This window comes from Aulonocara sp. 'chitande type north' Nkhata Bay, linkage group LG16 (assembly GCF_057382095.1).
Source record: "Aulonocara sp. 'chitande type north' Nkhata Bay isolate Kocher_YH1m ecotype deep benthic linkage group LG16, A_spYH_male_GT1.1, whole genome shotgun sequence".
Classification (NCBI taxonomy): Eukaryota; Metazoa; Chordata; class Actinopteri; order Cichliformes; family Cichlidae; genus Aulonocara; species Aulonocara sp. 'chitande type north' Nkhata Bay.
Genome location: NC_141359.1, coordinates 11,936,281 through 11,962,400, shown reverse-complemented (window position 1 = coordinate 11,962,400; position 26,120 = coordinate 11,936,281). Strand labels below are relative to the sequence as shown.

General features: G+C 42.2%; 1 protein-coding gene across 1 annotated transcript in view; it reads left to right on the top strand.

Moving 5' to 3' along the window:
• The first annotated feature begins 1,252 nt into the window (after positions 1–1,252).
• htr2aa (5-hydroxytryptamine (serotonin) receptor 2A, genome duplicate a) overlaps positions 1,253–26,120 on the top strand; it is a 108,449-nt gene continuing 83,581 nt past the window's right edge. The window contains exon 1 of the mRNA XM_086265717.1: positions 1,253–3,188. Within this exon, the coding sequence (XP_086121843.1) occupies positions 2,747–3,188 (442 nt within the window). The 5' untranslated portion in view covers positions 1,253–2,746. The remainder of the gene's footprint in view (positions 3,189–26,120) is intronic.

Sequence of the window (26,120 nt, the reverse complement as noted above, 5' to 3'; positions counted from 1 at the left end):
AGACCTTTCCAGAAGCCAAATGATAGCCTGCTTTATCCATTAAACATAGTTTTGATGTGTGTTTGGGATAACCGTCCCGTTCGAAAACTGAGCTGTGTCAAGTTTCAACCGTCTAGCTGTAGATTTGAGGGTAAGTTGAATCATTTGTAGGTAGTCCTCATTATTCAATCCACTTTGTGCAGTACTACTAGCAGCAAAACAGCCCCAGAGGTTTGATCCCATGATGATTGACAGCTGGCAAAATGGCCATAAAGCTCAATCTTTGACTCATGTGACCAAAATTTTTCTCCAGAAGGCATTTAGCTTGTCCATGTAAACAGTTGGAGCAGGTCCTTCTTTGTTGGTTGGCACCTTCTCATTTCATAAAAATGTAAAACACCTCACTGTGGACAATGATGCTGGTGTTCCAGTGGTTTTCAGGCTTGAGTCCTGGTGGTTCCTGGGTTGATCCTGAATAAATCTCTCATCTGAGGGTGACAACTGAGGTCTTCTCCCCGACCTTGGCAGTGTGGTGGCGACATATCTAAATAATTTGAACTGTTTAATCTGATGATCCTGGAATCTGCAGTTGTTTAGAAATGACCCAAAAAGCTCTGACCTCAACCCTATTGAGAATGTGTGTTCTACACTTAAAAGCCCGCTCTGTGCCAGGACATTTTACAAAATATTAGCACAAATGTATGTATACTTTTGACCCCTGTGTGGATTAGAAAAGATCCAAAATAAATTCAAACTTGTGCACCCAATTCTTGTTTTTTTAAGTCATTAAACATGTATGCAATACAATCATTCCACCAAAGAAATCACCCATGATGAGTATCTATCTATCTATCTATCTATATATATATCTATATATATATATATATATATATATATATATATATATATATATATATATGAGAGAGAGGGCTTTGGCATATTGCTGAATATGGTAATGCTAGTAAAGTGAATTGAGAGAGATGCAGGTTTAACTTGAGTGAGAGAAACACAGAGAGAGTGTGAGAGAGCGACTGAAGGAGGGACAACAGGACTTCCAGATTCAGGAATAAGAAGAGGAAAGAGAAAGCGGCACAATAAATAGAAGAGAACGCTTGAGAAAGAGAGAGAGAGACCGAGAGAGGGAGCATACCAAAATGGTATGCGGGGGAGAGACCCTGGGTAAAAAGGGAGAGAAAGGGAGAGAGCGAGAGCAGGAGATCCAAGTGAGAGAGCTGCAGAGAGAGAGGGAGGGAGAGACAGGCTGCATGTGAGAAGCAGCGTGAGCGAGTAGAAGCAGAATAGCATTCAGCTCCTGTTCACCACAGAAGACGACTCAACAACTTAATGGCACTCTCCTGGAAAGCTGAAAACACACGGAGCCTCTTCAGTCTGCTGATGGGAGAGAGAGAAGAAGTTTGCTTTCCTCCTCATCCTTCTCTTCCTTCTGCTTCTTTTTTAGTTTTTTTTCCTTTTTGGAAAGTGACAAGATATGGAAATGTGCAGAATGAATGATCAAGGTCTGTGAAGGAAGGAGATCTGTGTTTATTCATGAAGGATTTGAAGAGTGACTGACATTTTCCACTGAGGGCTTATGCAAGTACAAGGAGGAAAAATGTAAGGAATATTTAATTCTCTGGAGGTCTGACATTGTTCTTAGTTACAGTGAACAAGGAATACTTTCTTACTATGAGTCAAGAAATGCGAGTGAAGGAAGGAGACTGGAAAGTTAGTGACACATACTCACACATGTCAGATATCATCATGTTCATCATCCATGTCTGTCGGCTGCCGACGCACTCTCACAGGTGCAGGGATGAGTTGAGACGAGAGAGCGAGGACGCATGAAGATTTCCACACACATTAGGAAACACGCACGTACAGCATAATGACATCTGTGCAGGAGTGTCAGCTAGGATAAACAAATTCTGAACATTCACACGTAAGTCAGGGTTTGTGTAAAACTGATAACACCAGTGTGTCATTATACTGTTTAAGAATGACCATTTCAAGGCTAGAGGATTTTTTTTATTTGTTTGTGTTCTCATACTCCTTAAAGATCATACATTAAAGACTGACTGAAAAGAAACAAAGTTACTGAATAACTGCTTCAACCAGGCCATGAAATTCTGATTTGTAACATTCCCGACTTCACATGGACCTGATATTTTTAACATGAACACAGCCTTGACTTCAAACTCCAAGGAGGAGAAACCTGCAACTGCCATCGCGCCAGCTTTGAGTGGATTCTATAATCAGAAGAGATTTTTTCTTTCCTAAATCACTGAAGACATGGGACCTAAAACAACTCTGTTCTGTTTGGGATATTTTGGGCAACGGAATACTTTTGTTTCTTTGTTTTCACAGAGCCAGATGACGGACTGTTGGCACAGTGAGGTTATTAACCAAGCGAGATATCATTTTTAAGCGTTTGACATTGTCCTGTGAGATCAAACAGCTGCTCTTCTGGTTGCGCTGAATTCAGCAGAATGCTATTTTTGTTTCCCCGTTGTGGAGATGATTTTTTGATCCTCTGACAGTCAATCCGGGGACTTTTCTTCTTTTTTTTTATTTGACATGATGGAGCAAAGAAGTGGTAAACCATATTGAATTACAGGTTAATTGCTCGAGTGATGAACGGTGTTGTATTTATAATATTCAGAGCAACGGGAATGGAAAACAAGTGAGTGATGAACAGACTTTCCTCTTTTCTCCGCCACTCTGACCCACTTTCCAGGCAGCGGTCCTGAGCATTTATCGAGCTGACACCATGAACCTGCATGGTGGCAATGTGTCAGAGTTGATCTCTAACACTGTCACAGCCGTTACCACTCTGGGGTCTAACCCCTGGCCTCCACGCGAGGAAGGTGGCCTCCAAAGCAGCAATGCCACAAACCTGGGCTGCCAGAGGAACAACGTGGTTCATAATGGCAATGACGCACAGCTGGGGAACTGGTCTCACCATAACGTGGTGGGAGTCTACGGGTCTCAGTGTCCTCCCTTGGAGCAGCTGATGCAGAAAAACTGGGCAGCCCTGCTGATTTTAGTGGTCATCGCTGTCACGGTCATGGGCAACATCCTGGTGATCTTGGCCGTCTCCCTGGAGAAGAAGCTGCAGAACGCCACAAACTATTTCTTGATGTCACTGGCAGTAGCTGACATGCTTCTCGGCATCTTGGTCATGCCGGTTTCCATGGTGACCATTCTCTATGGTAAGCATTGAGTGACACTCATAATGGGCTTCATTAAGTTGACATTTGGTGTGTTGCTGACTCGAGTCCAGCAGGCACAGTGCTTTGTTGTTGTTGATGTGGGCTTTTTTTCTCCTCAAAGAATGAATGGTTACATGACTAATGACTAAACAAACTCCACCTGCCTGCATGTGTAAAGCTTTGTTCAACTGCAAATCATTTCTGAGACATTGGTGAGAGCAGGAAGTGAAGAAATCACATTAAATCTGACGTTTTTCTTTGCATTTTGAAAAACGTATATTTGGTTTTTAGAGAACTGCTCTTGAAAATATGTCTTATGAGGCAATCCCAGTCTGTGCATGTTAGAATTCATGCATGGCTGTGGCTTGAGGACAGATGGAGAGCAGCAGTGATGGAGGTGTTTGGTGCTGTTGTTGTGAGTGAAGTGTTTACTCCAAGTGCTACTTCAGCACGACAAGAAAGGGGCACACAGAGGTGGTGCAGAGACCAAGTTACTGCAGTCCTTCAAATCACTGTTTCACAAAAATACGGTAGCATGCAAAAGTTTGGACGTCTTCAGATTTCTGTTACTGTGATGAACATAGCATGAAGTGATCTTTAAAAGGCATAAAGTTATAGATTAAAAACTTTCTTTTTTTTTTAGAAAAAAAAAGGGAGAGTGACAGTAAATACGAAGAATGTGATTCAGAAGTTTGGGGGACTCTTTAATAGAAATGACCAACTATTACCAAGTTGTGTCAGATTTACTTGTTGTGCTTGGTCACACAGTAGTCATCAGGAAAGTACTGCAGTTTTCAAATCTAACAGATCCCCATTTTCCAAGAGAATGCTATAAGAACAAAACAAAGATGTAGCTGGTCTGAGCTTGGAAAGAAAATCCTGTGTCTGGACTTCTTTAAGTTGCTTGAAGATGCATTTTGGAAACAAGTATTGTAGACTAATATAGTTAAAAGAGAACTTACTGAAAGCCATGAGAAAAATGTGGGGGAAAAACAATGCAGAATTGTTAAATATAGGGCTGATCAGTCACACTTATATATCTGTTCCAACCAGTAACACTATGAGTGAGCAAGAATGAATTTCATTAAATATCAGTGAACAGTAAAATAAATAATAAATAAAACTAAAGATTAAATTAAAATATTTTCTATAATCCATAGGTGGAAGCTGAAGGTTTTACTATGGCCCTCATAGTCACCCTGATCAAAATTTTAGAAATCTGGGGCTTTATTTCAAGACAGCTGCACATGCAAAGCCACCAAGAAATTTAAAAGAACTACAAATCTTTTGCAGGAAGGAAGAAAAGGCAAAAATCCTCCCAAACAAGAACTGAACAAATCTTAGCTGCTACAAAGCTGCAATGATTACTGAAGAGTGAGCTTCTAAGTTCCCAACGCTTTTCTTCAGACTCCTTTACTTATTTGTTACTTTAAAACTGTTCTGGAAACAGAAAGTTGTTTTCTTTAAATCAGGTATAACATGTTAATCACTGACAGGTGCAGTAGATAACACTTATTATCTCTTCACCATGGCACCTGTTAGTGGCTGAGATAAGTGAACATTGATGGTGAGGGGTGATGTGTTAGAAGCAGGAGAAATAGGCCACATTGTGACAGTTAGATGACTGGGTCAGAGCATCTTCGTTTTCCTTTATATCATATGGAAGGCTGGGTGCATGCACATCACTTATTTGGAGGACACCTGGCACCATTATGTACTATGGGACGAAAGAAAGCAGGTGGAGGCAGTGTGGGGCTTTGGGCAATGCTCTACTGGGAAACCTTGGGTTCTTCCATCCGTGTGGATGTTATTTGACATCCACCACCATCCATTTGAGATCTCAAATCTAATTTAAGCATCTGTGGGGTGTGCTTGACAAATAATTCCGATCCTTGGAGGCCCCAACTCACGTTTTCAATGGAACAAGCAACATGGGGACCAACACAATATTAGGCAGGTGGTTATAATTTTGTGCCTGAACAATGTATATACTACCAGCAATCACATAAAGCCATAGTACTGTTAGGTCAGATTCAGTTCAATTTAATTCAGTTCAGCTTTATTAATATAGCACCAAATCACTGTGGCACAGCCAAATAAAGATGTCGAGATGTGAAATGACCACAGTGAAACTCACAGTGGCTGCATGCCTGTTGTGTACTCCCAGCTCCTATTGTCTCATAACCCAAAATGAGGTTATTCAGAATTCAGAGACTGCCATTTAGCACAGCCTCTGGGTGTCTCTAGAAGTGCCTTTAAAGAAAAATGGAGACCACATAAAGGATGAGGGAGGGATGATTATCACAAAAAAAGAAGTCCAATGGCCCAATCAAGCTTTCATATTTGGGGTAAGTAGAGATGGCCTCTCTCTCCATTGTATGTAAGCTCTGCTGTCATTTCTGGTGTTTCATGTGCTGCTGATTAATGCCGCAGGAAGCTGAGAGTTTCCTCTACCCTCCTTCATTTTCTTTGTTGATTTGCCTCTCACTGTCCCACCATACCCAGATAACCTCTCCAAGACATACACACATACACCCACCTTCCACCGTCCTTCACTGTTGCCCATTTCCTGCTGATCCATTCTCATCTTCCTTGAGCTTCCCCGTGTCTCTGTAAATGTCACGAGCTGCTGCTCACATAAGAAGCTTTAAGCCCTAAGTAGCAAATTCATTTGCGTGAGAAGAAGTGCAGCAAATTAGTCAAAAGGAAGAGTGCTTCCAAAAGAACGACCTCCAGTGCCTATTACTCGCCTTCCCTGGTCTTTAATGAGAAGACAAAGGAACTCATTAGCCACACTGATGCAAAACAAACACACACAAAGCAATTATTTTCTCATGTTGTTACACCGTTGCAGTGATTGTGATTTGTTTACCGATTCACTGAGCAAACGCAGCTTTGTTTCAGGGTGAGAAGGCATAATGATGATATTACAAGTGATCTTATGAAATGTGATAGTGACCATGAGTGAGATTTTAAGAGGTTATTATTGATGTCAAAAAGAAGATTATAGGCGAAATCAAGTGGCGAGGTTATGGATGGTTATTAACGAGGTCACGGATGAGTTTGTGCTGCTGAACTTGTCAAGATTATATTTGTAATGGGGTCAGTAATGAAGCTAGGAGAGCCCACATTTTATGCATAATAATAAGTGAGATCACTGATAAAGCTGAACCAGTTGAGAGGCCCTTGGGCAAAAGTTTATTGCGCAAGTGCCAAATTACCATTCCAGCCAAACCTCCTGTGCTGAGTCATAAACTTCTAACAGCTAAAACGGTGCAATTAATTAGAGAAAGTGTAGAAGTGAAAGAAGCCAGCTCAAGTTAAAAATGTGGGCTACTTAATTACTTTTGGCAAGTTAGACCTTTCATCAATTAGATGTGTTGCAGAAAACTCATCTAGCTAGCACCTGCTCCACCTGAATTTCACTCTACAATCTGAGAAGGTGCGGAGGTTTTCTATACATACACTGGGAAAGACATGAATTTCTCCTTGAATACTCTACATTTATTCTCCGAGATGTGCTAAAACTTGAGTAAGTGGAATACAAATGGAGATGGCGAACATTCACCGATAAAGTTGCAGCAAGTTACAGCTTACTACCTTTTGGCAGGTATTCAGGATCTTCCATGCAAACTATAGGTTACTGTGACAACCAGACACAAAGGGAAGGAAGTTTTTGATACAGCACTGTATACCTCGTTACAACCAATTTCTTGCTTGCAACTGCCAGCAACCATTCACAACCCCTAGCGTAGTGGTTGAGGACATTGTACTTTGCTCTAGTGGCTGGTAGTTACCAAGATATCACTGACCAGTGTCTAGGGCTGTGCAAATGTGGCTTTAGCAATCACTTCATATTGACTTCCACCAACGATTTGTAGCCAACTGGGGAATAAAGTTACCAGGGTTCACCAATTGGTCCCTAGGCCTGTGTGACAGTGGCCTAAGATGGTAAGCATGGTAAATAGTATACTGGCCAAGTCAGCTACTATGAGACAGAAAATGACAACAATTAGACACTTAAATACTTCAGAACGATGCATAATAGCAATAAAAAGTCAACATGACTACAGAGAGATACGTCAAAAGACACATAAACAAAAGTGATTACAGAGGTGCTCACACTGTCACTGTATATGTGTTGACACTCATAGCATGGTGTCTCACAGAGATGCCAGCATAGCTGTTATTTGCCTTGATTTTGGGAGAATCGGATGTACCCAACATGAAAATGCTTTGTCTTTAAAAAAGGCCTCCGGAAGCTTTGTGGAGCAAAAATACGTTTCTTCACTTTTTACACTGTTTTGAAATTGCATTCCTTGAATGAGCCTTGCTGAAGCAGTCAGGTTTCTCTTCAAATATACGGTTATATTACTCAGACAGGAAGCATGGCCATATATCTTATTAGGGAGTATGTTAAACATGCCACGTGCATATCAGCTTACCAGCCAAATGCTAATACTTTGTGGCTTTGGCTGGTGTGCCTGTCTTGTCTGGTCATGTTGGCAAGTGGCCAGGTGATGATTTAGAGATCCAGTTTTGCTCTACAAATCTATTTGGCTAAAACAAACACCCCAAGTGTCTTGGGAAATTGAGGATTAACATAACATTGTGGCTGTGTGAAAACTGTGGACACAGAGCTTGTTTCTCATCCATTTTACATAAAACCACAGGGGGCAAATACAGTTCTTACTGTGCAGTGCTGGTTTGCTTCTCCCCTCTTCCATGCCTTGTTTTTGTCACACGGTCCCTGGAGATGAGATGTCAAAATATACTTGACAGACTGAAGTGCTCTCACACCTTATAAAACCCTCCTGACACTCCTCTTTAATGCTTTAAAGAGCTTGAATAACTTGGGTTTCACTTGACTAGAATTTGCACCCATGATAGTTGAAGATGTACAGTCATACATCACCTAAAACAGAAAAATAACTGTTGTTTCCTTTTAACAGATGTCTCCACCAAGTTTTAGAGATTTCTTTGGAGACATTCAGGGACTATGTTTACTCTCCCTTCAGAGATTGACTGTGTTTTGTAATATAACTTTATTTCAAAGTGAAGGTGAAAGTGTGGTTTGTTAGACTACATTGGAACTCTTTTGCTGTTCTTCACTACAAAAAGAAGCATTGGAAAACTTGCCATTGGAAAATGTCAATATTTCAAAGTGACCAAGTGTTAAAAGTTTAGGAAGCACAGAACTGGCAGCATCCTCGAGAGAGAAACTTGACTAATTGGCAAGCCTGAACACTAGACAAGGAACTTATATAAATAGAAGTAGTTGTCATGTTATTCTTTGGCCATTGTGTTCGAAGGCCAGTGTGCTCAGTTAGCAGCAGTAAAGTGCAATTCCTCCGAGACCTAATGTGGGTTCGTTAGAAGTCACATTACTTTCTCATTTTGACATCACTTGGAGTTGCAAAAAGAGCATAACTAGAGTTGTTTGACCACGTATACTTTAAGTAGGGACATGATTGCAGTCTGTCGTTATGTCCAGACTGAGATCTCTTGACAGCTACTGGATAGATTATAAAGATCTAAATACTAATCAGCGTCAGTTTCTAGCTGTTATTCTACAAACTGCATTAATTTCTCCAGCATGCTGCCATATACTTGAATCTTCAGAGCTTATATCCATATTTCATTATGTTTTGAGACTGTGTGTGCCAGGAATTTGAAAACATGATACGGAAAAAATGAGCAGTTACTAAGAAACACATGACGAATGAATACGAAACAACCTGATAATTAATGAATTCATATTAAGTGGTTCCTGAGCAACACAAAATTGCAGGGAACTACAGATAATGATGAGTTACCATGGCCCAAATTTTGAAATACTTTAACAATGCATCATGAGGTAGCCTTACTTCTGTAAAAGGGGGGCGATTGTGGCTCAAGAGTTGGGAGTTCGCCTTGTAATCGGAAGGTTGCCGGTTCGAGCCCCGGCTCGGACAGTCTCGGTCGTTGTGTCCTTGGGCAAGACACTTCACCCGTTGCCTACTGGTGGTGGTCAGAGGGCCCGGTGGCGCCAGTGTCCGGCAGCCTCGCCTCTGTCAGTGCGCCCCAGGGTGGCTGTGGCTACAATGTAGCTTGCCATCACCAGTGTGTGAATGTGTGTGTGAATGGGTGGATGACTGGATATGTAAAGCGCTTTGGGGTCCTTAGGGACTACTAAAGCGCTATATAAATACAGGCCATTTACCATTTAAAACAAAGACAAAAAAGTCAGTTTTGTGTGGCACAAACCACAATCCCTCATTCATTAACTAACAGTTAAATTACTTGTTGTGACTTCCCCAGAAAGAACTCAGTGGCTGTTTGCCATATTCAAATAATGAAAGACTACTTAGTAACTACCCTGTAGAGAAGGGAAACAAGGCTTTCCTGAAGAAACTAGGCTTTATGGGAAAGTTCTCAGAGGACTCACGAATTCATTCATTAAACAGCATTCAATGGCCGCTGTCATTACACAAATACCTAAATGTTGGTTTTCCATTGACATTCAATAAGGGTGTCTTCATGCATTTCCATAATCATTATTAAGTGCCACCGACATCATCTGCTGTGACATTCGTAAATAAAGGAAAAAGGACAGACGGCATCAGGAAGAAGATAGGGAAAAAGTTTCTAATACAGAAGGTGAATGGTTAGTAGGGAAATTAAATAATTACTTTTGGCTGAGTAAAACCAAAGCTTTGTCATTATCTGTAACATTGCCTCACATGTAAAGCATTATTATGAAACATGTATTTGGACTGCAGTAAATGGATTACATACTGTGGTCCTGCTGTTGTGGTCAAAACACAAGTTATACAACATCATTCAGAGGATTAGGATAGAGATATAACTGTGCAAGGCAGTTGCACATGGAGACAACATGAAGCATACCATCAGTCTGATATCATTAAGATTTGATTCGTGAACAGTTTATTGAAAGTAAAGATTATGGTTTACATCTGAAGTCATGTGTTTTTGGTGGTATGGCTCTGTTCTGGCACCTGAGCAAGCAGCAAGACCACAGATATGACATTCACTAAGTCAAATACAGCATGAACAGAGGAGCTGTGGTGAAGGTAGGTTCCAAAGTGGTTTGCAGATGTGCAGAAGAGTAGGCACCACAAATAGTGCATTCATTGAGTATCAGCTGATTCAGGTTGGCATTGAGATCAGCTGATCTCCTGGGATTGTGGCTGAGTGTCACTATATGGACTGCCAGAGGTAAGGATAGGCTTGATTTGTGAAATTATTAGTTGTATTGTATACTAAGCTAAAATCAAAATAATTATGAGCTTGCTAAGAGTTAAATTGGGCTGCAGCCCTGGATCAACCTCTCTTGCTGAACTTAAATCCATTCCTGATGGACTTTTAGAAAACTTAGTTTAACTTCTCCTGGTTCTAAATCCTGCAAAGGAGGAATTAGCCATACCATCTGGCATTCACTCTTGCCTTTGACCCAAATTCCAAAAAGAAGAGATTCAGTGTAATAAATAAAAACAGAATGCAATGATTTGCAAATCCCATTGATGCTAGTTTTATTTACTATAGAACAAAGAAAATTTATAAACAATAAAGAAAGAGGTAACATCTGGGGATTGAGGAGAGCAGCTGCCAAACTTCTGGGAGAGAAATATTGTCCTGTTCTTATCCGACAGGATTCTAGCTGCTCAGCAGTCCTGGGTCTTATTTATCTGTGAATACAATCTGCAGTTTGCTGCTGTCTTGCTGAAATGGGCAAGGCTTTTTCCTGAGGTAGGATCTATATGGGAGCACTTGTTGCTCTAAAACCTGAATAAACCTTTTATCAGATGTATAAGCTGCCAGTTCTATAGGCACTGATGATGCACTGCCATGCCATCAGAGATGCAGGCTGATAATAAGTTGGATATCCCTTCTCTTCTTTAGTCTGGAAGATGCACTCAGTGAAGTTTTCCACGTTCAATCGTCCGTCCACAGAACAGTTTTCCATTTTGCTTCAGTCCATTTTAAATGAGCTTTGGCCCAGACAGGAAAGCAGCATTTCTGGATTATGTTCCGGTATGGCTTCTTCTTCAGAACTGTAACCTGCATTTGTGGACAGCACAGTGAACTGAGCCCACGCAGGGATTTCAATGACAGAATCATACCTGTTTTTAATCAACTGCCTTCTGAGTGCCTAAAGATCACAGGCATCCAATACTGTTTCTTGGCTTTGTCAGTATTAGATGATATTATGTATATGATATTCGAAGTTTTAGGATTTTATGTTGAGCAACATTATTCTGAAACGCTACCTCTCTAAGATGCTCTTTTTTTTTTATATCCAATCATGTTACTCACATGTCGCCAGTGAATGTATTATTTGCAAAATGTTACATTTTAACAATTCTTATTTTCCAGCCTTTTGTTACTGCATGTTGGTAATATTTTTTTATGAAATAGTGAAATGTCTCATTTTAGACATCCGATATGCTTTCTAGGTTCTATTGTGAATAAAATCTGGGTTTATGAGATTTTCAAATGATTGCTTTCTCTGTATTCTCTGTCTTCATTTTTAAATCACATTTCCCATATACTGTTTCCTACCTCATAATAAATCAGAATTTATGGAACAAACTGATCACCCCAGGGCAAGTACATATCATTCGTCAATCAGCCTGTGCTGACTGATATCAAAAGATGTTGTCTGTAGAAGCATGTGTGTTTAAATGATTTAGGTGTGTTTCTGTTCAGTGTGGACTAACAAAGCTGTCCACACACTCAAACAACTTCTCAAATGGAAGCAGTGTCTCTTCTTAGCATAAAAGGCCAGCCTTCTTTCCAATTCAGTTGGTTGGTAATCAGTGCTTGTTGGTGCTAAAACACTAGTCACTGGTCATTTGGTAAATAGAGACAATAGTGAAAAACAGGCTCTGTGGGAACAGAATTTTCCAGCTTCAAGTCAATGAATGCTTGCCAGGTACTCCAGTTTGCCAACTTCTGCTCCTGCTCCTGTCTCAGTCCAACCTCTGCTGTCTGGATAATTTAATATCATATAGATTTTTTAAAAATTTTTTTTACATTTTAGCTTCAAATGCTCATTTTCTCCCTCTCATCCCTCCCTCCCACTGGGCTTTTGGGCTTGTTGATGTCTTTCCTCTTGCTTTGCAGACTTTAACGCCGCTATTCATTCATCACTTGCAGTGTTTGTTTCCTGTGTTTCTGATTTAAAAAGTTTACCTCTTAGAAGGTCTCTGGTAGAAAGAAAAACAAGCACTTCTGTATCAAAGCCACTGGATTTTGCCCGCTTGTCTTGGATGGGCAGCTGTGTAGAATGAGATTTACTTAAAAGATTAGGCTGTGTTTCTCTTGTGGATTCCCCTGTGATTCTCTGCCAAACCAAGCACTGACTCCAGATCTTGTGCATGTTACATAATTCAATGACGGAAAAACTATAAAGCTAAAAAAGGGAATTCTTTTTTTATTTACTGTCTAGTTTTGGTAATAGAAGTCTGATGTAATATCAAATGTCACTAATATTTTTATTTATTTATTTTTTTGTTAATATGTATTAACCATTCCCACTCATGCTAACTATTAGGGGTGTTATTATATACTGATTCTGATACAGCTAAATATGCTGATTATGAAGGACAGGGAGGTAACAATACAAAAATAAAACCACGCTTAAGAATTGCAAGTAAACATATAAATAAATAAATAAATAAATAAATAAATAAATAAAAGGTTAGCTACAAAGCATGTGCAATGCAAGTGAGAATGGAGCGTGAAATTCTCCAGGTAGATTTGCTTTCATGGTAATGTGGGAAAGCTAGCAGAATGTTGAACAGGAAGCAGAGGCAAAGGCAAATCTTTGATCTTCTTTCCAATGCTCCCCTGTGTTCATGAACTTTGAGGAGCAAACTAAAGGAATGAGAGTGTGAATACAAGAAATGAGTTTCTTCTTTAGGATGTCTCGATTCACCCTTCAAGACAAGGTGAAAAGCTCATACATTAAGTTTAGAGTCAAGCTCATGCTTCTTTAGATTGGAAGGATGCGGTTGGAGACCCAGGAGTAGATCCCGAGTGGGATAAAGAGATAATATAATTCATCCAGCCTGGCATTTCCCAGGATCCCCAAGGAGGAGCTGCAAGATCTGGAACCTGGACTAGCTTTCTTTTCTGATAGCGACCCAATCTTTAGGTCTTAATTAAGTCCTGCTTTGAAGCCTCGAGCTGAGCATTGACAGAGAAATCATGGGGTACTTCACATTGAAACAGTACTTTTAGTGCGCATGCGCCAACCAGCGTGCAGCCTGTTACAGTCGCTCCTGCTTTTCTCTTAGTTTAGCTCTTTTTTCTTACGTATTCTTTTTTTTTCTGACTTGTATTTTCCTCCGTTTTCTATCTCTTACTCAATCATGTGGATTGAGAGAGTTTTTGTTCTTCTGGTGGCCGTGGAACTGTTACTTTTATCAAGGAACGGGACCGCGGCACATCTCCTACACGCACGGACTGTTTACTCCAGAGATCAGCTGATCGCCCTGATGCCGGCCGGCTCGCTGGCCAGGCCCGCAGAAGTACCAGCTGAAATTTGGAGGAAAACACATCGGGGATGCAGAGGTCAAGGACAGAAGAGAAGAAAAAAGGTGACGGTGAGACAGCGGAGGCTCGAAGCGAGGAGGAGGTTTAAACCGTGTCTGCCGTCTATCGTGGTGGGTAATGTGCGATCGTTGGCAATTAAAATCGACGAGCTCTCAGCACTGGTACGGAGTCAGAGGGAATACCGAGAGTGTAGCCTGATGTGTTTCACCGAATCATGGCTGCACCAGGTCATTCCCGATGAGAATGCTTCCGTGGAAGGCTTCCACACTGTTCGGGCGGACAGGGACAGCATCGCTAGCGGTAAGCGGAAAGGAGGTGGGCTTGCTGTTTTAGTTAACAACCGGTGGTGTAACCCTGCCAACATAACAATCAAAGAAAGGATTTGTTGCCCGGACACTGAACTGTGTGCTGTTGGACTCAGGCCGTATTATTTACCCAGGGAATTCTCTCACGTCATCTTGGTGGCTGTTTATGTACCCCCCTCTGCTAACCCCACAGCTGCATGTGACACTATCCACTCTGCCATAGCTCGGCTACAGACTCAGCACCCGAGTGCCTTTATTGTGATCTCGGGTGACTTCAACCATGTATCACTGGACAATACACTACCAACATTCAAACAATATGTGGACTGTCCCACCAGGGGAGAGAAAACTTTAGACTTACTGTATGCTAACGTCAAGGATGCATACAGCTCCTCCTCCCTCCCCCCACTTGGTAGGTCAGATCATAACCTGATCCACCTCACCCCCCGCTATGTGCCAATTGTGAGGAGGGAACCTGTGACCACCAGGACTGTCAGGAGGTGGTCAGAGGAGGCCTTAGCAGAACTACAGGGCTGTTTCGAGGTGACCGACTGGGAAACACTCTGTGAGCCTCACGCCGAGGACATCAATGGGCTTACTGAGTGTATCACAGACTACATAACTTTCTGCACCGACTCCATTGTTCCAGCTCAGACTGTTCATTGTTACCCAAATAACAAGCCGTGGGTGACTAAGGACATCAAAGCCCTCCTCAACAACAAGAAGAGGGCTTTCAGAGGGGGCAACAAAGAGGAGGTGAGGAAGATCCAGGTGTTACTAAAGGACAAGATCAGAGAGGCTAAGGACAATTACAGGAGGAAACTGGAGTGGAAACTCCAGCAGAACAGCATGAGAGAGGTGTGGAGGGGCATGAAGACCATCACTGGATTCAGGCCAACCAACAGCAGGGGAGCTGAGGGAGGTGAGAATAGAGCCGACGAGTTGAATCTGTTTTTCAATAGATTCGACACCACAGTGTCTGCTCCCACCCCCACAACCTCACCTGCAGTCAGCCTGGAATCCAGAGCCACACCACTGTGCCAGCCTCTCTCTTCACATGTTGCCTCCTGTGAGATTCCTGACACCCCTCCCCCACCCATCACCTTCACTCAATACCAGGTTGAGATGCAAATGAGGAGACTTCACTCAGGCAAGTCTGCTGGACCAGACGGAGTGAGTCCCCTTGTCCTTAAGACCTGTGCCCCCCAGCTGTGTGGAGTCTTTCATAAACTGTTTATGCTGAGTCTGAGTCTGCAGAGGGTCCCGGTGATGTGGAAGACATCATGCCTCGTCCCTGTACCAAAGACGCCTCGTCCCAGTGGCCCCCAGGATTACAGGCCCGTGGCACTGACCTCCCACATCATGAAGACCCTGGAAAGGCTCATCCTGGACCAGCTGCGACCCATAGTAAGACCACATCTGGATCCCCTTCAGTTCGCTTATCAGCCTCGTCTCGGAACAGAGGACGCCATCATCTACCTGCTCAATCGTGTCTACACCCATCTGGACCAGCCGGCGAGCACTGTGAGGGTCATGTTTTTTGACTTTTCCAGTGCTTTCAACACCATCAGGCCGACCCTCCTGGGTGATAAGTTAGCAGCGATGCAGGTGGATGCTTCTCTGGTGTCCTGGATTGTTGATTACCTGACAGGAAGACCACAATATGTACGTCTCCCACAGTGTGTGTCTGACAAGGTGATTAGCAACACAGGGGCACCACAGGGGACTGTCCTCTCCCCCTTCCTCTTCACCCTCTACACCACAGACTTCAGCCACTGCACAGAGACCTGCCATCTTCAGAAGTTTTCTGATGACTCTGCGGTGGTTGGATGCATCAGCAGGGATGATGAGACAGAGTACCGGGCTGTGGTCGACTCCTTTGTCACGTGGTGTGAGCAGAATCATCTGCAGCTCAACGTGGCAAAGACCAAGGAACTGATCGTGGACTTCAGGAAGACCAGGAAACACTTGACCCCTGTTTCAATCCAGGGGGTCAGTGTTGACATTGTGGAGGACTATAAATACCTTGGAGTACACATTGACAATAAACTGGACTGGGCTAAAAACACCACAGCACTTTACAGGAAGGGCCAGAGTCGTCTCTATTTTTTGAGGCGACTGAGGTCCTTCAACATCTGCCAGAAAATGCTGAGGATTTTCTATGAGTCTGTTATGGCCAGTGCGATCCTCTATGCTGTTGCATGCTGGGGGAGCAGGCTGAGGGTCGCAGATGCCAACAGACTTAATAAACTAATCCGTAAGGCCAGCAATGTTGTGGGGATGGAGCTGGACTCCCTCAAGGTGGTGTCGGAGAGGCGGATGCTGTCCAAGATAAAGACAATGTTGGATAACACCTCCCACCCACTCCATGACATGCTGGTCAGTCACAGGAGCTCGTTCAGTGAGAGACTGAGATTACCGAAAAGCACCACTGAACGACACAGGAAATCATTCCTGCCTGTGGCCATCTCCCTGTACAACGCATCCACTTAACACACTGTTTGCTGCTACAGCTACACATGTTTCTTTTCCAACTATTTATTTATAAGTGACTTATGTATGTATGTATGTATATATATATATGTATATATTGTACTATTCTTAGTTAGCGTATTGTCTGTCTTGTCTTAATGTTGGTTTAAAATGGAGCACTGTAACAAAAAATAATTTCCCCCAGGGATCAATAAAGTATTCTGATTCTGATTCTGATTCTGATACCAATGGTACTGTTGTGGTTCTTTTCTTTCTTTCTGACTCAAATGAATTCCAAAATGTAAAATAAGACTTGAAACGTGTGACTCAAATAATAAACTCATGAGCAAAGTGTTGTCTGCAATCCCAGTGAAATGAAGCTGGTGTCCATTTTCACAATGACTCTTATGGTCTAATGGCGCCCCCTGTGTGCCATTAGAAAGAATGCAGGTTTAAAGTACTTCAGATTCGTAGAAATCCGTAGGAATACAGCTAGAAAACAGCTAGCTTAAAAACAGGCCTAAGTAAAGAATGAGCCTTTGATGCATAATATTTTTGAAAAAAATGACATAGAACATAGGGTTAGTAGCAGAGAAAAAAAGGAAAATTTCCTTTTTTTCTCTGCTACTGTGGTTAATAACAGAAGATTAGATGTTTGGACAAGCACATTAATGAACATAATGCAGGTTTTTTTTCTTGGCTATAAACCAGTTTACAGACTTTTTAGTCCATGCAGATTTGAACCATTTGACTGGGCATTCACTCTTCTGCAATAAATTGTAGCTCCCCACATTATCCTTTGTTCCTGTGTTTAAAGAACACAAACCTTATAAAAATTCATAGTTTTCCCAGAACCTTGAACTTAACCCTGTCCAGCTCCTCTGGGATGTACTAAAACACAGACTGTGAGCCAGACCCAATTGGATGTTACATTTATTAGCTACCGGAAAGGGTGAAACTAGAATAGTGCATGTCTTTACAGCAGCATAGTGATAATATTGTGATTTGTAATGATTCCCATTCAGGGAACACTTATGGCTATTGTCTTTCTTGCCTATGTTTTCGGTCTTGACTGTGTGATATTATTTCAGCAGCCTCCATATTTTTGTTCGGTTCATTGTTTTATACTTCAGCAGAGTGAGTTCATGATTCATGCAGTAAACAGCCTTATCAAGCAACAGATGAGAATACAGCTGAAGTCATTACAGGCCGGGCTGTTTGTTCTTTCACCTCATCAGGTTTTGTACCATCTACTGAAATAACACTGCAAGAGCAGCTGGGTTCTACACCATCCCGGCCCCCACACATTCAGAATCAAATGGTCCCCAAGTGTAAAAATTGAGCACTGTTATATTCTAAAAATTCTAAATCATAATAGAGGCCTCTAAAGGATGCATTGTTTATTACGTTTATGTAATGTTCAAGTGACATAAAGAACAACATTGTAACTATGACACTTAAAATAAAATAAAAATCACATTGGTCCAGATTAATCTCTAAGGGAAGTGTTGTGTTGCCCTCATAATCCATCATTTTATGCCAACCAAAGATTACTTGATTAATTGCTTAGTTAATTCACCATCTTTGTTTTACTCACTTTTTAGGCACAAATGCCCTAAAAATATGCTTATCCCAGCCTCTCATTATAAATATTTTCTTTCGGTGCAACCAGCTCACACAACCCTGAAGAGATTTGTGTCTCCTCATGGGCTCAAACCTGGCACATGTGTAAATCACTACACTACACTGAAAGTCCAAATACAAATAAAGTTAACAGCTACAACCAACATGATCACATCAACACATTATCCATTATACATACAATTATAAAATACCCTTGCTATATAAAAAGAAATCTGCTATGCAGACGATACCCAGCTTTATTTATCCATGACGCTAGATGATGCAAATCAATTAGTTAAACTGCAAGAATGTTTTAAAGACATAAAGTCCTGGACTTCCTCTAATTTCCTGCTTCTAAATTCAGACAAAACTGAGGTTATTGCTCTCCGCCCTAAATATCTCATAAAGATGTTGTCTAGTGATAATCTAAACATGTACTGGACAAAAGAACAGAATGGAATACAGGTGTACAAGAACAATGAGCAAGCGATAGATAAAGTACAGTGGGGCAAAATAGTATTTAGTCAGCCACCGATTGTGCAAGTTCCCCCACCTAAAATGATGACAGAGGTCAGTAATTTGCACCAGAGGTACACTTCAACTGTGAGAGACAGAATGTGAAAAAAAAAAATCCATGAATCCACATGGTAGGATTTGCAAAGAATTTATTCGTAAATCAGGTTGGAAAATAAGTATTTGGTCAATAACAAAAATACAACTCAATACTTTGTAACATAACCTTTGTTGGCAATAACAGAGGTCAAACGTTTACTATAGGTCTTTACCAGGTTTGCACACACAGTAGCTGGTATTTTGGCCCATTCCTCCATGCAGATCTTCTCGAGAGCAGTGATGTTTTGGGGCTGTCGCCGAGCAACACGGACTTTCAACTCCCGCCACAGATTTTCTATGGGGTTGAGGTCTGGAGACTGGCTAGGCCACTCCAGGACTTTCAAATGCTTCTTACGGAGCCACTCCTTTGTTGCCCGGGCGGTGTGTTTTGGATCATTGTCATGTTGGAAGACCCAGCCTCGTTTCATCTTCAAAGTTCTCACTGATGGAAGGAGGTTTTGGCTCAAAATCTCACGATACATGGCCCCATTCATTCTGTCCTTAACACGGATCAGTCGTCCTGTCCCCTTGGCAGAAAAACAGCCCCATAGCATGATGTTTCCACCCCCATGCTTCACAGTAGGTATGGTGTTCTTGGGATGCAACTCAGTATTCTTCTTCCTCCAAACACGACGAGTTGAGTTTATACCAAAAAGTTCTACTTTGGTTTCATCTGACCACATGACATTCTCCCAATCCTCTGCTGTATCATCCATGTGCTCTCTGGCAAACTTCAGACGGGCCTGGACGTGCACTGGCTTCAGCAGCGGAACACGTCTGGCACTGCGGGATTTGATTCCCTGCCGTTGTAGTGTGTTACTGATGGTGACCTTTGTTACTTTGGTCCCAGCTCTCTGCAGGTCATTCACCAGGTCCCCCCGTGTGGTTCTGGGATCTTTGCTCACCGTTCTCATGATCATTTTGACCCCACGGGATGAGATCTTGCGTGGAGCCCCAGATCGAGGGAGATTATCAGTGGTCTTGTATGTCTTCCATTTTCTGATGATTGCTCCCACAGTTGATTTTTTCACACCAAGCTGCTTGCCTATTGTAGATTCACTCTTCCCAGTCTGGTGCAGGTCTACAATACTTTTCCTGGTGTCCTTCGAAAGCTCTTTGGTCTTGGCCATGGCGGAGTTTGGAGTCTGACTGTTTGAGGCTGTGGACAGGTGTCTTTTATACAGATGATGAGTTCAAACAGGTGCCATTCATACAGGTAACGAGTGGGGGACAGAAAAGCTTCTTACAGAAGACGTTACAGGTCTGTGAGAGCCAGAGATTTTCCTTGTTTGAGGTGACCAAATACTTATTTTCCACCCTGATTTATGAATAAATTCTTTACAAATCCTACCATGTGAATTCATGGATTTTTTTTTCACATTCTGTCTCTCACAGTTGAAGTGTACCTCTGGTGCAAATTACTGACCTCTGTCATCATTTTAAGTGGGGGAGCTTGCACAATCGGTGGCTGACTAAATACTTTTTTGCCCCACTGTAACATGTAAGACAAGGTAGCAAAAAGAATGGTTTATTAGCGTGCAGGAACATGTCTCAGTTTTACTGTGTGGCTAACTATCCACTAATCATGAGAAAGAACACAATGAAAACATTTCATAAAGCAAATCAAGAACATGGATTAAAGATTACCAGTGGTTGTTATCCCAATACCCAGTTATGTGTGTGCACTTACCAGTCTGTAAAAAGGAGCAGTTCCAATGACAATCTGCTGCCAAGTCTGGAAAGAGTTGAGTCTTTAGTGAGGCAGGTAAGAGGAAATTATTCTAGCTGCACAATTAACAACTTAATGCTAATTTGCTATATGTTATTTCTGCTGCTTGCGCAGTTACTTGTTGGACCTTGTGCCTGCTGAAGCTGCATACACAAGATACAAAACATATATTTCTTAATAAATGCTAAATAACTGCTTTAACACACCACTTGTAGCCCTTGTATTCATATTGCTACACTTTAAGACCATGCACAAACATTAGCCAAAAATTTCAGAAGAGGCATTTGAAAAATAGTAGTAGACATGCGCCAGTCTTTGTGAGAAGAGGTGGTAGGTCAAAAGCAGAGCAGGCAGGAATATATGGACAGATATCTCTGAAAAGCCGTAATAATTCAGCTGCAAATCATCACACAACTACAGTACTGATAACAACAAGTAAACACAGCATTTGTGAATTTCTCTTGTCAAGTAAACTTTTCTCTTTTGGTCAGATATCTGCAGACAAGCGGACTTAGATGTATGTACCCATATGGAAAAGAAATAGTAAAAACTTATATGTGATTTACTCATGAAAGTGGCCACTTTCTCATTACTTTCATACATTGTTTTAGTAAGTATCCAAAACATACAAGTTTCATTATATAATTCTTCAAGGGATCTTATATCTGTTTTCATTCTTATATGCTTTTCATACAAGTTTCACACAAGACAGATACAAACTTTATAAGATTTATATACCGTAATTGTCGGGCTATAAGCCGCTACTTTTTGCACAAGCATTGAACCCTGTGGCTTTTAGTCAGGTGCGGCTTTTCTATGGATTGTCCATGATTTTTGTCATATCGTAAGACGATTTTTTTGTTTGTTCCGCTGTTGTACGGCACTACGTTGCCTGGCGGAAGGGCATGTGATCAGACACACAGTATCGGGGTTCAAGAGTGGTATGTTGGTCACGTGTCCATCCGCCAGGCAACATAGTGCTGTACAAGTAGCGCGAAAAACAAACTTCAAATTAACGCTATGCGTTCAGTGGGAGTCGTGGATGACGAGCAGCAATAAACTTGCGAAAAGCAAGTTATGCTCAACTCCACCATTGGATTCTGACAGCGTGGAAAAGTGTGAAAACATCCATGATCACCAACGGATTTCGAAGGGCTGGACTGCTGCATTATGGAGAGGAGGACACCGCCACGGCCCTTCTGAGGGTGTTCGACACTGACAACGAGGATTTCTTTGGTTTTGTAAGTGACAACGAATGAAAGAAGCTGAGAGTGGATGACGAAGCCATCCTGAGCCTGTTCGTATCCGACACTGGAGGAGAGGACTTTGGTGGTTTTAGTGCGCAGGAAGATGGTGTTGAATGACTGACTTTTCTTCTTGTTAAAGCCGTGTCACTGCACCTGAGCCTAAAAGGTAGTCCGAATCTATTTTCTGGTGTGCTGTAGGTTATTGTTATGTACTACATTTGTTACTCATTTATGAAGCACAGTACATGTTTCGTAATTGTAATTACCGCTACTTGTACATATACCTAAAAAGTTATGCAAATATGTACCCATAACTTGTTTTTCAAAATATTAATAAAAGTGATGTCTCCAAACAGCCATCTCTTTCCTGACAATTCCCTTTGTGCATATTCTCTTACATATGATAAGTCAACATTGAAACACCTGCGGCTTTTGGTCAGGTGCGGCTAATGTATGTACAAAACAGGATTTTCCCCTGATTTTAGCTTGTGCGGCTAATATTCAGGTGCGCTTTGTAGTCCGGGAAATACGGTATATCTTTTCCATATGGGTAACCTTCTTTTACAAATTGCAGTCTTGTAGGTGGCGGTGCAGAAGTGAACCTTCAACATAAAGCCTTCATATAGAAAACTAATTCAAATGCCTTTTTAAAGGAATTTCTCAAAAGATATGAATGTATAGCACTACAGCATCTTCCAGCATCCCTTTATGTCAACTTCTTAAGTGCCGAGACCAAATAAAAACCACCTAAGAACAAAAGGCGGAAAAGATTAAGCAGATCAAACATGGCTTAGGAAATTCTGTTTTATGGTGCTCTGGGGTTCTTTCCTTTTAGAGATAAGGACTTCTGACAGGCTGTGGACACAGTTTGAGCTTTAATATCCTGAGCTCACATTTTACACTGCAAAGTAGGGCGGGTGTAACAAGTCTTATACAACAGCTAAAAAGTCTTCAGACGCTGGTTTTGTGGTAGCATTGATTGATGAGGCTACGCAAAAATACTCTCTAATTCCTCTCTTGATAGAAGTGGGGATAAGGAAGGGATGTAAGCAGAATGTGACTGAAAGTCAGCTGAGATACAACGTCCCATGTGGAAAATATCCTCTGTTGCGCTCATCCATTTGTGCTCAACTGCTCGAGATGGAGGAGATTTTTCTTTTTGTGTCTCTGAGCCGTAGAGCGAAGCACAAAGCAGCCTGAACAAAAACAGAGCAGCAGGCAAGCGTTCAAATCATCCAACATCCTCCTTCTCCTGCTCGCTCGCATGACCAGATGGAACAAAGTGAAACAGATGCAAACAAAAGGGCAGACCCATTATAAGGTTCTGCTTCCCAGATGTGAAACCACAGGGCAAAAGGTAAAGATGTGAAAAACAAAAACAAAAATATGATCATGGGTGGAGGGTAGTGAATAGGTTAACAGATAAACAGAGATACTGTATAGCGAGATGAGAGGAGAGGGTGCATGAGATGAATGCAGCCTCTGAAGTCATTTAGGGCAAATACAATGGCTGATATCTTATATAACACACTTTATTTACATAGAAAACCCGGAGGCAAAATTCTGCCAAAAAAGATGAGATAACGCTTCATTGTCTGTTAACACGAGAATCTGCCGTGGATCATATGTTCCAACAGTCACCAGAATAATGATGGTAGAACATAAAAGAAGCTCTAAAAATACTGTATAAGAACATAAGCCGAGTGAGCAGAGCAGTCTGCAAGTGCCATAAACAAAGTCACGAAGAAAGAGAGACAGAGTATGTTTAGCAAAATTAGCTCAATTTCAAATTTTATTCTACATGAAAAATAATCTCTCCACCAAGCCAAATTTCTGAGATGCATTCAAATATATAGGCTAACAAACAAAAATGATTTTATTATTAATTAAAAATGTCAAAAAAGGTTTCAGGAAAAACAAACAAAAACACTCTAAACTTGTATAAAATGTTCAAATGCAAGAATAAAATGTCCATCCATCTCTAAAAATGTTGGGACAGAAGCAGCACAGGTTGGAAAAGTGAGTGATGCTAAAAAGAGAAAGCTAAAGTAACATTTAACTAGTTAATAAAACTAACTAGTTAAATGTAACATTTAACTAGTAAAAATTACTAGTTAGTAAAACTAGCTAGTTAAATGTTACGGTTTGCCGCAAACCGTCAGGCGTCTCAGGAGGGCAAAGCGGTGCTCTACCTGCACTGTGTACAGTGCTGGCGGAGCGCTGCTGACTTCAACTGAGAAAATGGTCGAGTAGTGGAAGGAATACTTCGAGGACTTCCTTAATCCCACTGACATGTCTACCGAGAAGGAAGCAGAGTCTGAGGATGAGGAGGATGACTCGCCAATTTCCGGGGGCGAGGTCACTGAGGCTGTTAAATAACTCCTTGGTGGCAGAGCCCCTGGTGTGGATGAGGTCCGCCCCGAGTTCCTGAAGGCTCTGGACGTTGTAGGGCTGTGCTGGTTGACACGCCTCTACAATTTTGCATGGAGATCAGGGGCAGTACCCCTGGACTGGCAGACTGGGGTGGAGGTCCCCATTTTTAAAAAGGGGGACCGGAGGGTTTGTTCCAACTACAGGGGGATCACACTCAGTCTCCCTGGGAAAGTCTATGCCAGGGCGCTGGAAAGGAGAGTTCGTCCGCTAGCCGAACCTCGAATACAGGAAGAACAATTCCCTACTTTCATCTCCGTAATATTAACCGTCTTCGTCCCTCCCTCACACCACATAGTACCGCCATACTTGTCAATGCTCTTGTCACATCTCGTCTGGATTACTGTAATTCTCTTCTCTATGGTCTACCTCATAAATCCCTCCATGAATTGCAATTGGTTAAAAATACAGCTGCTCATATTATTTCCAGAACTAGAGCCACTGAACATATAACACCTGTTCTTAAAAAGCTCCACTGGCTCCCAATTCACCTCCGTGTCAATTTCAAGATCCTGCTTCTCACTTTCAAAGCGCTTCATAACCTTGCTCCTCCATATCTATCCGATCTTCTCCATACATACTCACCCCTTCGTACACTCCACTCTTCCTCAGCTTCCCTTATGTCAGTTCCACCTGCTCGCCTGACTACCATGGGACTCAGAGCCTTTAGTTGTTCTGCCCCAAGACTTTGGAATGCACTTCCACTTGCTCTATGGACCACACACTGTCTCACCACTTTTAAATCACTACTCAAAACTCATCTATTTATAATTGCATTTTTACCTTGCTCAGTTTTTATATTTGCTTTTATACTTTTATGACTGTTTATGTCTAAATTTTATCTACCATGTTTGCTATATATGCATTTTTCTTATGTTTTTTATGATATTGTTTACGTGTTACTGTAAGGTGACCTTGAGGGTCTGAAAGGCACCTATAAATAAAATGTATTATTACTATTATTATTAATGTGGTTTTCGTCCTGGTCGCGGAACATTAGACCAGCTCTTTATCCTCTCGAGGATACTTGAGGGTGCATGGGAGTTTGCCCAACCAGTCTACATGTGTTTTGTGGACTTGGAGAAGGCATTGGACCGTGTCCCTCGTGGTGTCCTGTGGGAGGTGCTACAGGAGTATGGGGTGTCTGGCCCATCACTACGGGCCATTTGATCCCTATACAACCGTTGCAAGTGCTTGGTTCGCATTAATAAGTCGGACTTGTTCCTGGTGGGTGATGGGCTCCGCCAGGGCTGCCCTTTGTCACCGATTCTGTTCATAATTTTTATGGACAGGATTTCCAGGCGCAGCCAAGTGGCTTTCACTTCGGTGGCCTCAGAATCTCGTCTCTGCTTTTTGTGGATGATGTGGTTCTGTTGGCTTCATCAGGTGATGGCCTCCAGCTCGCACTGGAATGGTTCGCAGCCGAGTGTGAAGCAGCGGGAATGAGGACCAGCACCTCCAAATCTGAGGCCATGGTTCTCAGCCGGAAAAGGGTGGAGTGCCCACTCCGGGTCGGGGATGAGTTCCTGCCCCAAGTCGAGGAGTTCAAGTATCTCGGGGTCTTGTTCGCGAGTGATGGGAGAAGGGAGCCGGAGATCGACAGACGGATTGGTGCTGCACCAGTCCGTCGTGGTGAAGAGAGAGCCGAGTATAAAAGCGAAGCTCTCAATGTAATGGTCGATCTACATCCCTACCCTCACCCATGGCCACGAGCTGTGGATAGTGATGAAAGAACGAGATTGCGGATACAAGCAGCGGAAATGAGCTTCCTCCGAAGGGTGGCTGGCCTCTCCTTAAGAGATAGGGTGAGAAGTTCAGCCATCCAGGATGGGCTCTTCCACAGCGAAAGGAGCCAGCTGAGGTGGTTCGCGCATCTGACAAGGATGCCTCCTGGGTAAGGTGTTCCGGGCATGTCCCACCGGGAGGAGGCCCCGGGGCAGACCCAGGACACGCT